This window comes from Bos javanicus, chromosome 6 (genome assembly GCF_032452875.1).
Source record: "Bos javanicus breed banteng chromosome 6, ARS-OSU_banteng_1.0, whole genome shotgun sequence".
In the NCBI taxonomy this organism is placed as follows: Eukaryota; Metazoa; Chordata; class Mammalia; order Artiodactyla; family Bovidae; genus Bos; species Bos javanicus.
Genome location: NC_083873.1, coordinates 86,319,169 through 86,336,243, shown reverse-complemented (window position 1 = coordinate 86,336,243; position 17,075 = coordinate 86,319,169). Strand labels below are relative to the sequence as shown.

Sequence of the window (17,075 nt, the reverse complement as noted above, 5' to 3'; positions counted from 1 at the left end):
TGATCCTGTACCACATTTGACAGAACACTTATCCTGACCCTAAATTACATGTGTAAATAACTCTTGACTGGTGGCAAAGTGCTACTTGGCACTGTCCACATTTCATTAAAATAATTTGTTATAGATGCATGGTTTATATAATAGAATTACAAAGCTATAAGGTTGAAAGAATAAAAATATCAAATACACACTGTTTCATTAGCTTAGTAATTATATATCAATATTTGCTCTTATAAAAATAAGTTTCCAGGGGAGGGGGTTAATTTGTATCCAGGGATTTATCCAACTTGCCTTGGGAAGGCAGTCTACCGGAGTTTATTTTTCAAGGAAATAATGGCTTAAAAATATATCCAGCTAACTTCTATTTACTGTGCTTTCTTTTTTTGAGTGTTATAATAAATGTTATTTAGATGTCAAAACAATTATCAACCACTTAAGACTTTTAAGTGGTTGATAGTTATTTTGACATCCTGACCACACACTAAATTGCAGAGTTCAACCGCAGTTGTGATCTTAGTTTGTTAGCTGCCTGGAGTGTTATTTTAAGAAAGTAGAAGCCCCATCATTTGCACACTCCTTATAGCTCACACACCTTAACCCTGACTTCTTAGCTCCAGTTTTTCAAAAGAAGTGAAGTCAAGATGAAGAATTGTTTGCTTTTTTGGGGAGTCCTGGCCATTTTTGTTATGGCTGTTCTTGTGACAGGTATGTGGTATTTTGAGCATGAACCCAGGTAAAAGGAAAAATAGAATACAGATCTGTTCTTCAGATTAAACATTTATGTTTGTGTTTTGGTTGGACACCTAGCTGGCTATGTTCTTCTAACATGTCTTAATCTTTGTATGGGCAGTAGTCTTTAACATGGACAAGACTCATTGTAATTCTTTTCATTCTTTTTTCTCTTTTATGTCTGCCTATTAAAACTTAGAAAATAAAATAGATAATTTTTAGATAAGTATAGATAGTTATACTATGCAAATACCCATATTGAATCTTGAAAATCAGAATTCTCTCCTTGAGTGTCTCAAATTTATAGTCTGGAGAAATGAGGTAATAATTGTTGTAAATACAACATAGAGTGCATTAGGATTTTATGTCCCCAGAGAGGCTGGTATTAGTTCTAACAACTTTCCTGGATCCAAGCCTACAAATTTATTATGACCCTTTAACAATATTTAATGTTGTACACATTTCCTGGAACTTGATGGCTGAACTTCAGTTATCTTGTTTATTAACTTTTCAAACTATTGTAGAAGTGGATTATTTTCTGAATATAAAAGTATAGTGTTAATAATTTTCATCTAGAAAGGTATGTGAATTAGAAATGATATAATTTGATATATATTGTTTTAAGACTTACTGAGTTTATTCCTTTTTTTTTTTTGAGCTTATTGTTCTTTCAGGACAGTATGATGTAATTAAGAATAGTAATTTTACATATACTTTTCATTAATTTAGTATTAAGAATAATGACTTTCTAATAATATTTAAAACATAAAGATAGCAGTAGTAAACCATGTATAATATATGTACCTATATATAAAAATACATGTGTTTATGAACATATTTATATACCTATAAACATATACATGGAATATATATAGCCATTTATATATAAAAGAGCTGTAACTTATTAGTACATACTATATTCTAGATGTTATGCTAACTGCTTTACATATTCTATTCCATTTAATTCTCACAGTAACCATTTGAGGGTAAGTACTATCATTATTTCTGACATATCCTTGAGCCCATTGAAGTTTAAAGAGGTGAAGTAACTTACCTAAGGTCACACAACAAGCATGTGGTAGGTGGAACTCAGGCCATCTGACACCATTCTGCCTATATAAGAGAATCACCTTTTTGGTAAACTCATTACATTCATAACTAGTATGTGTTGTCTGTTTTCTCACTTCAACTGAATTAAGTTATTTGATAAATATTTATTGAGCCACCTACTCTGTCTCAGGTGTTCTTGGAATAAAGTAAGGCATAGTCTATAATAACAGGTGTATTAGGAAAAATATTTCCTGTTGATGAAACAGAAGTTAGACTCTTATAAGTCTTGGTGAATTAAATGTATTTTTACATTTTCCTGGTAGGTATATTAGGCTACCTAGTATTCTTATATAATAACAGTAAAGATACTTTCCCCCTAGGTTTCTGGCAAGAAAATATAACATGTGCCACAAATAAAACGTATATATTTTCTATTTAAGACTTAATAGTCATCATATACTCAACTCCATCTATATTTTTGGTCAGGTATTGCCTGCTTATTTGTATTTTAATGAGAAAAACATTTAAAAGTCACTAATACAAGAGTAGGGAAGAGGACACCTTTTAAATCATCTTACTCTTTTCAAAAAATTAAGAATTATATTATTATCTTAAATTGGCTTCATAATGGTTTTTCTCGAATACCGTAAGACTTTTATCAGAAGATTTATCAAGAACTTATGAATAAGGACATAATAATGCATTATAAAGTACTTAAAACAATTATAAGTACAATAACAATGATCTTAAATTGTTTTTGTAATGACTGTATCATTAAGACTGAAATACTGCAGTTAGGTCCTTTCTGCTCTGAGATCAGGAATAATTAGATGTCCAGTTACAATTTATTTCCTTATCATTTAACCTTTATAACTTGAATTAATGTGCTAAGTCTATTTTTTAAATTGAGATTTGATGGAAGGAAATTTTAAAGGTCACTTAGCTAAAATTATAGGAATAAAAAATATTTAATATCATTATTATTGTTTAATTATCACTGTTAAATAAAGCTATTTATTGTTACTTCCTCAAATATCTGTTAGTTGATCTAAGTACAGATAATAAGAAATTTTGTTAATTCTTTGCAGCACTTACCAGACATTTTATCTAATATTCAGATTGGACAGTAAATGTTGACATTTACAGTTACAGCTTTAATAGTTATTTGTGTATTTGCTCATTTGTTATTTTTTTCTGTACACATGCATATTAGATTAAATAGAACTTCTACCTAACAACATATTCTAAACTGTTTTAGCAAGTTTATAGCACTTTACGTCTATAGATACTATATCTTTAAAAATAAGTCTTATCCTTAATGAATTAAATCATTATGCCATAAACCTGATTGTTATTATGAAAAGGAAGAATATAATTAAGTTTAGGGAAATTTTAATGGAGAATTTGAAAGTCTTAGCAAATTAGGTTATCTCGAGGAAAATGTGCATGTTCTTAGCATAAGGGAAAAAAAGTATGAATGGGTGTTCAGGAAGGGTGTTTTTATTATAAAAAACCAGTTTATTTGTTCACTTTTGAATAAAAAACCGGTTTATTTGTTCACTTTTGAATAAATATCTCTAGTCTGAGAGAAATTCAGTCTAGATGTTTGTTTTCTCTCTCATTTTGGCATTTGGCACTAATTTTTTTACAAAGCTCTATCATTCAGAGGGTTGTGCCTCCATTAAAAGCATTTGATTAAAACCAGAATTCTTTCAGTTCATGTTCCTATAGACGGGTCCAAGGAAAAATGAGAAAATTCCTTTTGGAGTTCATCTGTATTTCCTTCACTATGCTCTGAGATTCCACTTAGCTAGTTTAGGTTAGGAAAGAAGAAAAATGGAGAAAGCTGAAACTGATCAGCCAATAAACTTAAGTTTTCTGTTGGGGAGGGTGATAAATTAACTTGATACAAAGTATGAAATTAGACTTTTGGTTACCTTTCTTCTTAAAATATTTATCTTTCAAGCCCAAGATGAAAATGAAAGGATTGTTGTTGACAACAAATGTAAGTGTGCCCGGATTACTTCCAGGATCATCCCTTCTGCTGAAGATCCTAGTCAAGACATTGTGGAGAGAAACGTCAGAATTATGTATGTGGTATTTCGTGCTTCATATTTTCATTTTGTAAGCAGATACTTACTGATATTAGTGGTTGTTTGCATGTGATATCTATATCTTTGCTTCTCTTTTCGGTGGGTAACATTTATGGTGGTTATTTAGTCGCTAAGTCATTTCTGACTCTTGTGACACCATGGACTGTAGCCTGTCAGGCTCCTCTGTTCATGGGATTCTCCGTGCAAGAATGCTGGAGTGGGTTACCATTTCCTCCTCCAGGATAGAACCCAAGTCTCTAGTGTCTCCTGCATTGACAGGTGGGTTCTTTACCACTAGCGCCACCTGGGAAGCCTAAGTATAACAGCTTAAGTGAAGTCGCTCGGTCGTGTCTGACTCTTTGCGACCCCGTGGACTGTAGGCCAGCAGGCTCCTGCATCCACGGGATTTCCCAGGCGAGAATACTGGAGTGGGTTGCCATTTCCTTCTCCAGGGGATCTGCCCGGCCCAGGGATCGAACCCTGGTCTCCCGCATTGCAGGCAGATGCTTTAACCTCTGAGCCACCAGGGAAGCCCGTATAATGGCTTACATGAGGTTGAATCTGGGTAATGGGCTTAAGCCAATTATATAGTTGGGAGCAGATACAGACGTTTCCAGGCAACCTAAAACCAGTCAGCTACATCAAATAATAACTGAAGGTTCGGATCTAGTCATCAACATGCCCTGTTTATATGGAGTTATTTCAGTTTGAATCAGAACTTATATTTGCCCTTGATCAGTTCAAAGTGAAACTTGAGATAATTTTAAAAGGCTTGTTTTGCACCATATATGGACCACAAAGTACTTCACCTTGTATTCAACTTCATCTGTCTGCATAAAAGTATGGTAGACTAATTAAATTTACTACATTGATTTCATCTCCACTTGTATATTGGACTTCAGATACTCATTTCATTTCACACATAGTCTTAAGTTATAAACTATGAGTCTTATTCAACAGCAAAAACACTAATAATATTTAAGAACTGAGATTTCTATTGGATCCAGACATTAATGTCTCCTTTGTGAAGTACTTCTACTACTTTGAATAGTTTCCGTCCTGAATCAAATACCTCTTATTGAAACAGATCATAGCATTAAATCCCATGTAATCAATAGGAGAAGTATAATATGCTTATGAATTTGTTTTGAGTTCTGGCTGTCACTAAATATTAGTAGCTATGTGCTATGGTATGCTAGTTACTTAACCCTTCTAAACTTGAACTTTCTCATCTCTAAATATTAATAGGAAAATAATATGTGTTCATCGGGTTATTGTAAAGATAAATTGAGATCTATTCCTTTTAAAGACTATGTAAAAAAAAAAAAAAAAAAAGACTATGTAGTTCCTGGCACATTTTCAAAAAATATTTACTGTTATTTATTCACCTAACCTATGTGCCAGTTATCATTATGCCACTACCCTTCCTAAAATCCTTTTGCTGGTTCCCCCAATGTTGTTACTAGGATAAATTATGAATGTTTCAGCCTAACCTACAGTGCTCAGCATAACTCTCAAGCTCCTCCATGGCCACTTCTTTTTCATTTTATGTTTAAAAATTCAGTATGTTGCAGTACCTCTTTCTTCCTCTTTGTTTTTGCATAATCTAGTTCCTCTGCTTGAAGGACTCTTTCTTGCACCCCTCTTAGCCTGGTTAACTCTTCAGCCTGCATGTCTTAGCTTAGACATCACTTCCTTGAGCAAGTTTTCTTTGACCACTCAAGTCCATAACACTTAGTTCCCTGTTAAGTAAGTAAGTATTAGTCACTCAGTCGTGCTCAACTCTTTGTGACCCCATGGACTGCAGCCCACCAGGCTCCTTTTTCCCTGAGATTTTCCAGGCAAGGATACTGGAGTGGGTTGCCATTTCCTTCTCCAGGGGATCTTCCCAACCCAGGGATTGAACCTGGGTGTCCTGCACTGCAGGCAAATTCTTTGTCGACTGAGCTACAAGAGAAGCCCCAGTTCCCTGTTAAGGATAGAATGATTGGAGAAGCGTGTATCTTAAGAGAATGGCATCAATGACACTGGCATCTAAACAGTGTTGAAGAGGAGTGTGTCTCTTATATTTAAATCTCCAAGGGCAGGTTTAAAATGATACTCCAGGATTCTCTGATTTATCTTTTTTTTTTTTTTAACGACATGATCCTTTTTATGATATTTTATTTACTGAAATCAGGCAGTTCAGTAACTTCATGCCATTTCCCTGATGTATATTGATGCTTCTTTAATCTTATTTCTGAAAGTTCTATTATCATTGCTGTGTCATTGTGGCATTATTCCCAACTCCATCACTTAATGATGTTATGACTTTGGGCAAGTTACTTAACTAATTTGAGCCTGTTCCCTAAACTGAAAAAAAGGGATATGTATAGGTATGTATATATACACATATACTTCATAGGGTTGTGAGGATTAAATATGATAATATATAAAAGCACTCAGAACAGTAGTCCCCAGTGAAACACTCATATGTGTCTGTTCTCTTACTTTTCTCATTATTTAAAGCATTTTCTGATATTACTATAGATTTTGTAATGTAATAAAGAATAGATATGTTCATTCATTCGTTTATTAATTTGACAAACATTTATCGAGTGCTTCTGAAAGCCACTGAGGATTGGAGCTGGGGATACAATAATTTATATAAAACACAGCCCGTGCCATCAAAGAATGTACAGTCTAGTAGGAAGCTGTAAATAACTGAAAGGGCATTTACAATGCAATATTGTAAATGCAGTGACAGGAATAGGTATAGGATGTTACAGGAGCACAAAGAGGGGCGCTGAGGCCAGTCCCTGGGGAAAGTGGGAGAGAGGCAGGGGGAGGTAGGAGAGGGTATTTGGAGTAAGTAGTAGAAATGTGTGTGGGTGATGACAGAGTTGATAGGGAAAGCAGATAATTCCAAGAAAAGGAATCAGGGTTTCTGTGACAATTGTATGAGATCATCATGTTAACATGTTCATCATAGTACCAGGTAGACTGTAAGTTTTTAGTAAATGTCAGGGCTACTACTGTTTTTGTTATCTTTAACACTTAGAGATGAGAAAATCCTGGTAAGTTTTGTACGATAGCAAGCAGTTGTTTACATCTGACACATGGTGTAAAGAGGGTGGTGTGGTTAGAGATGAGATGAGGTTAAAGAGAGATGAGGCTGGAGAGTTAGAGGTACATCATGCAGTGCCTTTATGCCGTCTTAATGATTACCTTGTTTTCTGTGGGGAGACACTGTAGGCTTTAAGCAGAGAAGGAAATTAGGCTTGTAGTTTAAAAAGACTGTTTTGGCAATAATGTGGCCAACGCATGGGAGGGGTCAAGACTGAAGGAAGGTATTGCTACAAATTAGGAGAGAAGGGTGGTGTCCTGAATCAAGTTCAAAGATGCAAAGTGTTAGAGCCAGTTGAACTGTGAGATGGATTCAGACCTAGGTGGTGACAGAGAGGGAAGACTGAGGGATACAATCCAAAGTTTTAGCTTGGACACATATGTGGATAATGTTGCTAAATACTGAGTTAGGAAAACCTGAGGTTTGGGGGGATCTTTTGGTAGGGAGCAGTGCATGTGAAGAGGAATGATGACATAGATGAAAAAATGTAAAAGTTAATGAAATCACCTGAACTAGTTGATGTGTTATCTAATTTTTCATGGAAAACCTCCAAATCAAAAGGTCTGGATTCCAGTTCCAGCTTTACTACTTAGTACTTGTGTGAATTTGAGTAGGTCACCAACCTCTCTGATTTGTAATTACTACATTTCTAAAATGTGATCCTTAGTATCTTACTGTCCATTCATTCACAAATATTGGACATATTCTATATGACACACCTATAGCAAGGCACTGGGATGTGTAAGTGTTTTTGGCTCAAGGAATTTATAGAATCTAGAAACAGCTATTCTGTAGGTAAGCAACTATAATATGGCAGTATAGTAAGAGTATATGAAACATTAATGAGACTACAGATGAGAAGTTTACTGAGGGGTAGAAATGGGATCAAGGTAAAAAAAAGTAAGAGAAAGTAAAACTTGAGCTTATTTTTAAAGGAAAACCAGGGATTTACCAGGTAATAAAAGATAATTGATAGAGGAGTTGTTGTGAGGTTTATTTTGAATGAAATTGTTTAAAATGTAGCAATTATTGTGAAATGTGAGTAATAGTGTTACTAAAGAGTGTTTATAGAGTGCTAAATGTCCTAAATGTCTGAATGAAATAGTAAGTAATGTCCTAGCAATATACCTATTACCAAAAACAGCAGTATCTGCTAATTTCATTATTCTTCGTTTTCTCTTTTTCTTTTTTTTAGTGTTCCTCTGAACAGCAGGGAGAATATCTCTGATCCTACCTCACCAATGAGAACCCAATTTGTGTACCATCTGTCTGACCTGTAAGAGATTTTCCTTCACACTAATAAAGATACCTAAGTCAATAACTTTTCATTAAACTTGTTAGTAAGAATGTTTTTGAAAACATATTGGGGTATAAACATTTACCAATATCGTTTGAACTTTTGAATACATTAATTCATATGTTAATTATTGCTGTGCTGTCCTGTCCTCAGTTGTGTCCGACTCTTTGCAACCCCATGGACTGTAGCCTGCCAGGCCCCTCTCTCCGTGGGGATTCTCCAGGCAAGAATACTGGAGTGGGTTGCTATGCTATCCTCCATGGGATCTTCCCAAGCCAGGAACTGAATCCAGGTCCCCCACACTGCAGTTGAATTCTTTGTTGTCTGAGCCACCAGGGAAGCCCATGTTAATTATTAGGCATCACAAATTCATAAAATTTCGTAAATAAAGGTTAGCTCTAAATTTATTCTAAAGACAAAATTATTTCCATTAGTACAAGAAGGACCAGTTTGTCTTTTTAATTCAGACCCATTAACATGCAGGTGTTTCTTTGGAAACCATAGAATCCAACATGAAAAAAAAAACACCTTCCTTCTTCATTACTGTAAATAATTAATTTAATCCTACTATACAGTTGGGAATAAATTTAACAGAGTGGAAGTTACTGAATAGTGTACACAATCATATATATTAATTCATTGCTTACTTTCAATTAAAGGTTGAAAAATTACATCAATAATTCTGTATTATAGAGAAGTTGAAGTCTGAAAGGAGTCATTCTTTGTCAGAACTAACTGATTTTGGGTAGAAATGTATAGTCACTCAGATTCTGAGGCAACATTTGATGGGGAGTGTCTAATGTGTGTATTTGTTTTTCAGGTGCAAAAAATGTGACACTACAGAAGTGGAGCTGGAAGATCAAGTAGTCACTGCCAGCCAGAGCAATATCTGTGATAGTGACGCTGAGACCTGTTACACCTATGACAGAAACAAGTGCTACACAAACAGGGTCAAACTTAGTTACCGTGGTCAGACCAAAATGGTGGAGACAGCTCTGACCCCGGATTCCTGCTATCCTGACTAACGCAAGTCATGCTGGCTGCACAACTGCTTATCTTGAAGGGCTCTCCATTTTGATTGCAGGTAGTTAATGTATTTACTCCTGATGAATTTGAAACCATGATTTTTTTGGGGTGGGGATAATATAAAATTAACTACCCCACCCCTACCACTGGCAAATAATTGAAATAGTAACACTGTTAATGTTTTTAAGGTAAATTTCTAGCATTTAAAAAAATAGATGAGGGGGGAAAATAAAATTCAAAAAGTAAAAAATCAGGAGGCATAATTAAATTTTGCTTTTTTTTTTTTTTTTTGGCTTTGCCCTAGAGAGCCTGAGCTTTTGCACTTTCCGTATTATTCTCTTTAAAAAAATATCACTGTGCAGAGAATATTTATATATAAATATAGGTCAATTATTTGTCTTCACTGTAAAAATAATAATTGGAAAACATGTTTTGGAAATATTCATAAAATAATTTAAAATGAGGTCTCTAATATTTATGAAATAAATTAGCTGAAAGTGACATAATTATATGTATAATTCAAAAATACATTTTGATATAACAGATTTGGGAGCAAATGATAAAAATTTTTTTAATAAGTAGGACAGTATAAGAAATTCCCATTGAAATCACCTCTGTTGTAACTAAATCTAACAAATTATGTACTCCAAAATATGTATTCTCTAGCACAGTTTGAACAATTAAATAGATTCATAAGCATATACCTGTGTGAAATAATTTATTGGTAGAAAGTTTGCTTGTGTTAACTTTGCTGTATATAAGTTAAAATATCATTTATTACTGAGAAACAGGTTATAAGTATAATCTAATTATGCGTTAATCACTAAGTTCAAACATGATATTTGAGATAGCTTTGTCATTTTATACCTAAAACTAAATAAAAAGACAAAGTCCCTTCTGACAAATATGTTTATTATGGCACATATATACTTTATGGCAGAAAGTCAAGACCAATTGGCATAAATATGTAAGGGTACTGTGGAAAGTAAATGCTGACTCTGAGTTTAAAGTAATGAGAGGCTGATTAGTAAAATCAGTTTCTTGAAGAGACATTGTTATGTTTTCGTTTTTTCCTCCAAGGGTAATAGTCATTTTTAATAACTTCCACTGTGCTCGTACTGATTAGTGTTTTCTTTTAGGGATAAGGCTCTGACACTGGTGCTTCAGTAGGAATCATAGTTTTGACATGCTAAAGACAAATCATTCTTGTCCAGTCTTCAATTTGGTATGTTTTAGACAAGACCTTGAACTTTATTTAATCAGCACACAATCATTGATTATTTACCACATGCAGGGAACTCTGCTAGATTTTTGGTGATTGAGCTGTGATAGTCACTATCACTACTCACTTTCTAGAACTCTGCTCAGTTGGACCCCAGTTCATTTTGGTAATGATTTTCTCCATGAAATTCATCCTGACCACTTTTAAAAAATTGCGAATCCCATCCCCTTATCTTGGTTTATTCCGCCCCATGTACTTATCACCCTCTGGCAGACTACATAATTTACTTATATATTATGTTTATGCTGTCTACCCTAACAACTGTATAAGCTCCACAAAGACAGCCATTTTTATTTTGCCCATTGATATGTCCCCAGCACTGGGAAGGGTGGAAGGCTGTCTGGTGTGTAATGGAGCTCAATAAATATTTGTTGAATGAATGAATATGAGTACAGCTTAGATGAAGAAAAAAGACATGTACATAATTATAGTCACTTGGCAGAATTGCATAAATCAAAGAAATAGATTTCAAAATGTTCTGAGAATTTATAGGAGACTTCTCCCCCAGTTTTACTGAGATATAAGTTTTAAGGTATACAACAGAAGGACTTCACATACTTATCTATTGTGAAATGGTTACCATGATAAGTTTAGTTAACATCCAGGAGAAGGCAATGACACCCTACTCCAGTACTCTTGCCTGGAAAATCCCATGGGCGGAGGAGCCTGATAGGCTGCAGTCCATGGGGTCTTGAAGAGTCGGACACGACTGAGTGACTTCACTTTCACTTTTCACTTTCATGCATTGGAGAAGGAAATGGCAACCCACTCCAGTGTTCCTGCCTGGAGAATCCCAGGGACGGGGGAGCCTGGTTGGCTGCCGTCTATGGGGTCGCACAGAGTCGGATACGACTGAAGTGACTTATCAGCAGCATCACCTCATATAGTTACAGTTTTTTTTCCTTATGATGTGAACTTTTAGAGGAAGACTGTTTCTGAAGAGGCTTCTCTGTTTTTTTTTTCCATCTTGGCCTTAGTTTCTCTGCATACCCAACAGAAAAAGTTTTTGGTGCCATGTTGAAGATTCTTATAGAAGAGATCTCTATGCCAGTATAACTGCCTCATTAAATGCCAACTGGAAATCTTCCTTCTTTGTGAAATTTAATTATACTCTCAGTTCAGTCGCTCAGTCGTGTCCGACTCTTTGCGACCCCATGAATTGCAGCATGCCAGGCCTCCCTCTCCATCACCAACTTCTGGAGTTCACTCAAACCCACATCCATCCAGTCGGTGATGCCATCCAGCCATCTCATCCTCTGTTGTCCCCTTCTCCTCCTGACCCCAATCCCTCCCAGCATCAGAGTCTTTTCCAATGAGTCAACTCTTCGAATGAGGTGGCCAAAGTACTGGAGTTTCAGCTTTAGCATCATTCCTTCCAAAGAACACCCAGGGCTGATCTCCTTCAGAATGGACTTGTTGGATCTCCTTGCAGTCCAAGGGACTCTCAAGAGTCTTCTCCAACACCACAGTTCAAAAGCATCAGTTCTTTGGCGCTCAGCTTTCTTTACAGTCCAACTCTCACATCCATACATGACCACTGGAAAAACCATAGCCTTGACTAGAGGGACCTTTGTTGGCAAAGTAATGTCTCTGCTTTTCAATATGCTGTCTAGGTTGGTCATAACTTTCCTTCGAAGGAGTAAGCATCTTTTGATTTCCTGGCTGCAATCACCATCTGCAGTGATTTTGGAGCCCCCCAAAATAAAATCTGACACTGTTTCCATTGTTTCCCCATCTATTTCCCATGAAGTGATAGGATCAGATGCCATGATCTTTGTTTTCTGAATGTTGAGCTTTAAGCCAACTTTTTCATTCTCCTCTTTCACTTTCATCAAGAGGCTTTTTAGTTCCTCTTCACTTTCTGCCATAAGTGTGGTGTCATCTGCATATCTGAGGTTATTGATATGTCTCCCGGAAATCTTGATTCCAGCTTGTGCTTCTTCCAGCCCAGTATTTCTCATGATGTACTCTGCATATAATTATACTCTCGGATTATCATATTAATAACAATTTCACACTTATGCCAACTGCTAGGCACTAGGCTAAGTGCTTTATTAAGAAATAACTCATTCAGTATAAATCTAGAGTAGTTGGTGACTCTTAAATGAGAGCTACTAAAGAGTGATTAAAGCCTTTTCTGTTTGTTTAGTTGCTCAGTTGTGTCTAACTCTTTGCTACCCCATGGACTGTGGCACATCAGGCTTCCCTGTCCTTCACTATCTCTTGGAGTTTGCTCAAACTCATGTCCATTGAATCAGTGATGCCATACAACCATCTCATCTTCTGTCGACCACTTCTCCTGCCCTGAATCTTTCCCAGCATCAGGGTCTTTTCTGATGAGTAGGCTCTTCACATCAGGTGGTCAAAGTATTGGAGTTTCAGCTTCAGCCTAAGTCCTTCTAATGAATATTCAGGATTGATTCCCTTTAGGATTGACTGGTTTGATCTCCTTGCAGTCGAGCAGACTCCAAGAGTCTTCTCCAACACCACAGCTCAAAAGCATCAATTCTTTGGCATTCAGCCTTCTTGATGGTCCACGTCTTACATGACTACAGGAAAAACCATAGCTTTGACTAGACGGAACTTTGTTGGCAGAGTAATGTCTCTGCTTTTTAATGTGCTGTCTAGGTTGGTCATAGTTTTTCTTCCAGGGAGCAAGCATCTTAATTTCTTGGCTGCAGTCACCATCTGCAGTAATCTTGGAGCCCAAGAAAATAAAGTCTGTCATTGTTTCCATTGTTTCTCCATCTATTTGCCATGAAGTGATGGGACCAGATGTTATGATCTTTGTTTTTTGAATGTTGAGTTTTAAGCCAACTTTTTCACTCTCCTGTTTCACCTTCATCAAGGCTCTTTAGTTCTTCTTCCCTTTCTGCCACAAGGGTGGTGTCATCTGCATATGTGAGGTTATTGACATTTCTCCTGGCAATCTTGAGTCCAGCTTGTACTTCATCCAGTCCAGCATTTCGCTTGATGTACTCTGCATATGAGTTAAATAAGCAGGGTGATAATATACAGCCTTGACACTCCTTTCGCAGTTTGGAACCAGTCTGTTGTTCCATGTCTGGTTTTAACTGTTGCTTCTCTTCTGCATATAGGAGGCAGGTAAGGTGGTCTGGTATTCCTATCTCTTTAAGAATTTTCCAAAGTTTGTTGTGATCCACACAGTCAAAGGCTTTAGCCTAGTCAATGAAGCAGAAATAGATGTTTCTCTGGAATTTTCTTGCTTTTTCTATGATCCAGCAGATGTTGGCAGTTTGATTTCTGGTTCCTCTGGCTTTTCTAAATCCAGCTTAAACATCTGGAAGTTCTTGGTTCATGTACGGTTGAATCTTGATTTAGGGAGTTTTGAGCATTACTTTGCTAGCATGTGAAATGAGTGCAATTGTGCAGTAGTTTGAATATTCTTTGGCATTGCCCTTCTTGAGATTGGAATGAAAACAACCTTTTCACATCCGTATGTGACTATTGGAAAAATCATAGCTTTTACTATATGGACTTTTGTCGACAAAGTGATATCTCTGCTTTTAAATATGCTGTCTAGTAGTTTCATTCATACATTTAAGTGAGAAATTTAGCAGGAGTTCATAAGGAGTGAATGCAGATGAAACAGCTGTGAAAGGAATCTCTGCTTTGTCTTTGCCTTTGTATGAGGTTCCATGGGCTGCTCCCAGTCATTGATGATTGAGTGTGGCAAGAATACCAAGACAGGCTGTGGGGGTGGCAGTGTAGTATAGTGGGTAAATCCACGGCCTAGCTTAGAGTACTCTATGCTTAGAGTACTTAGGGAATAATAATAAGTCACTAACGGTCAAGTTTATTCAATGTAAGGTTGAAAAATGGAAGTAAAAATAGCTCTCATAAAATAACTGTCTTATAAAAATAAGGATATATGCCATTGTATATGTTTATCATTAAGCACAACTTTATATAGCACTCACTAACCTTCTATAAATTCTAGTTGGTATTATGGGTTAATTGTCTTTTGGCTTTTCTCTGCCCAGGCAACAAATGAGAGAAAGATGTGGATGTGTATTAATTCAGTGATTCTCGAACTTTAGTGTGTGTGAGACTCACCCGGAGAACTCCTTAGGACAGATCATTTAGCCCCACTCTCAGAGATGCTGGTTAAGCAGTTCTCGGATACCATAGGAGAAATTAGAGGGTGCAGAAACTTCCCAAATGCCTCTGCTGCCCGGGAATTGCTTTAGAACTTCTCCTTTAGAATTGTTAATATAAACCTTTATCTCCACCTAGTGGTTGATTTAGGAAATACAATGCATATACATTTTATTACATTTCATTTAATCCTTGTTAAGTGCCTTGTGAAATAAGTACTCTCTTCATTTACAAATCATGAAACTAAGATGCAAAGAGATAAAGTGATTTTATTAAAGTTTGACAAATAGTACATGAAAAACTGATCATTGGATCCAGACTGTGAGGCTCCAAAGCCGATGCTCTCTTGCAGTTTATGTCTAAAATACATTTTCCAGATCAGTTCCTCTAGTAATTCCACTTTTGAGGAAGTAATCAGAAATATGGACAAAGAGGCATAAAGATATTTATCACAACATTATTTATTATAGTGAAAATTCGTAAGAAACTTTTAAGTCCATCATTGAAGGGAATGATAATATAGTATATACTTCAGAATATTTTACAGACAACAAAAATGAAGCTTTAAATATTTTTAATTGTATGGAAATTTGTTGCATAATGTCAAGAGGGAAATGTCAGCTAGTTCATAAAATAATTACTTCAAAATCTCCTTCCCATATACATATAAAGGAGAAAATAGGCCAAAATATTAACATTGGGTAGTGAAATTATGTGTTATTTTTATTTGTTTACCTTTTCATTATTTGCCAAATAGTCTATGATGAGAATGTATTTTGGTAACTAGAAAAATTGTTATTTTAAATCAATAACATTAAAATTTGGGAAATTCTAAATTTCTATCCATTTACGTGTAAAGGAAAAGTGACATTTATTTAGCATCTGCTCTGTGCTCAGCAAAATGCCAGTTATTGTGAGGGATAGTTACGTGAGATGAATAAGAACTGAGTCTCACTTTCTCTCTTCTATAGGTAGAACTAACTGGGAAAAACCAGCACATGATATAAAACAGCGAGGGATTAAATATAAAAAACTATGTGCTGTGAGCTTTAAGGGAAGCTGGGGAGTTTAGGGCTGGTTAATCTTGGAGGAGATATAGTATTAACAGAATAGGGCCTTCATGGATAGAATAGAACTTTTTAGAGTAGAACTACATGAGCCAAGCAAAGAGACAGGAAGACGCATAACATACTTGTAAGAATAGAGACAGGATTGGCCTGCCCCTCTTTCTTTGTGTTCTCTTATCGAGCCTGTCACTTGCATGCTTCATTTATACAAACCCCCTCAAATTGGTAATATTCCATTTTTTCAGTGGTCAACACCTTTCTGTTTCTTTTCTGGTGAGTGTTCAGTTATCCCTTAATTATAGGAAATAGCCTAGGACTTTGCCACTCCAACTTTGATCTATTGATACCAACTGGCTGATTTATTATCACCTGGGAGTATTTTCATAATACAGAATTGCAGGCCCCTCTCCAGATCACAGAATCAAAGCCTGCATTTTAAAAAGATCCATGTGCACATGAATGCCTAAGAAACTCTGGGGTAGCATGCAACACTGTCAAAAGTAGCTTGAATCCTAGGTAAAGGAGGCAGTTGCCAACATGGTTTAATAGCTGAGGGACTGACAAGGTCCTGACCAAACAAAGTTTTCTACCAGTGTTCTTCTCCAAATATGTGTGATTTGACTCACTCTTTAAGGGCATGACTACATGTTAACCAACACTGGAGAAGGAATGTTTTTGCCAGGTTAACCATAGCAAATACCTGCTTTATACAGTGCAGAAAGGAATGAGGCACAGTTATTTGATTAAGTGCAGAGGAAATTACTGTCCCATTTTGATGCAGCACAGACATGAAGGATGTGTGTCCTAAGGGAGATGACATGGAGCACTATGATGGCAGAGGATCTTTGATTGGGGAGGGGATGGGGCACTGAGGGCAGCTTCATCTGTTTCACAGTTATATCTGTGTTGACCAACAGCTTAGTTTCCTCCTTGCTCCTTTTTTTGAAGAGTTCTGCTCCATCAGCATGGTATTCTGTTTTGTTACCTGTTTATTTGTGGTGAATTCAAAGAGAGAGAAGAAGATCCAGCGACTGATGTTTTGGGGCTAGGGATTAGGTGCAGAGGCATGGAAGAACAGATGGACAAACCAAGAACTATAACTCATTGTGAAATGATGATTACCTATTTTCTACCAAGTACAGTTCTTCTGAGTTTTAGCTGGATACTTGGCCTGAGTCACAGTGAAACCGTTGAGGTTTTGTGAAGGAAAGACAGCTGTTGATTTCAAGTCCTTTATTTCTAGTTCCCTTTTGGGTTTTTAGAAATAAAGTTTGGTTTCCTGAGGGCAAGATGAATCTTCTTTACG

The 17,075-nt window shown here is 36.2% G+C and overlaps 1 protein-coding gene across 1 annotated transcript; it reads left to right on the top strand.

The window, feature by feature from the left end:
- Positions 1–508: 508 nt before the first annotated feature.
- On the top strand, positions 509–10,002 carry JCHAIN (joining chain of multimeric IgA and IgM). The gene is made up of 4 exons (XM_061420399.1): positions 509–705; positions 3,746–3,869; positions 8,174–8,254; positions 9,096–10,002. Exons 1-4 carry the CDS (start codon positions 642–644, stop codon positions 9,298–9,300), a joined length of 474 nt encoding a protein of 157 aa, XP_061276383.1. The 5' UTR covers positions 509–641; the 3' UTR covers positions 9,301–10,002.
- Positions 10,003–17,075: the final 7,073 nt, after the last annotated feature.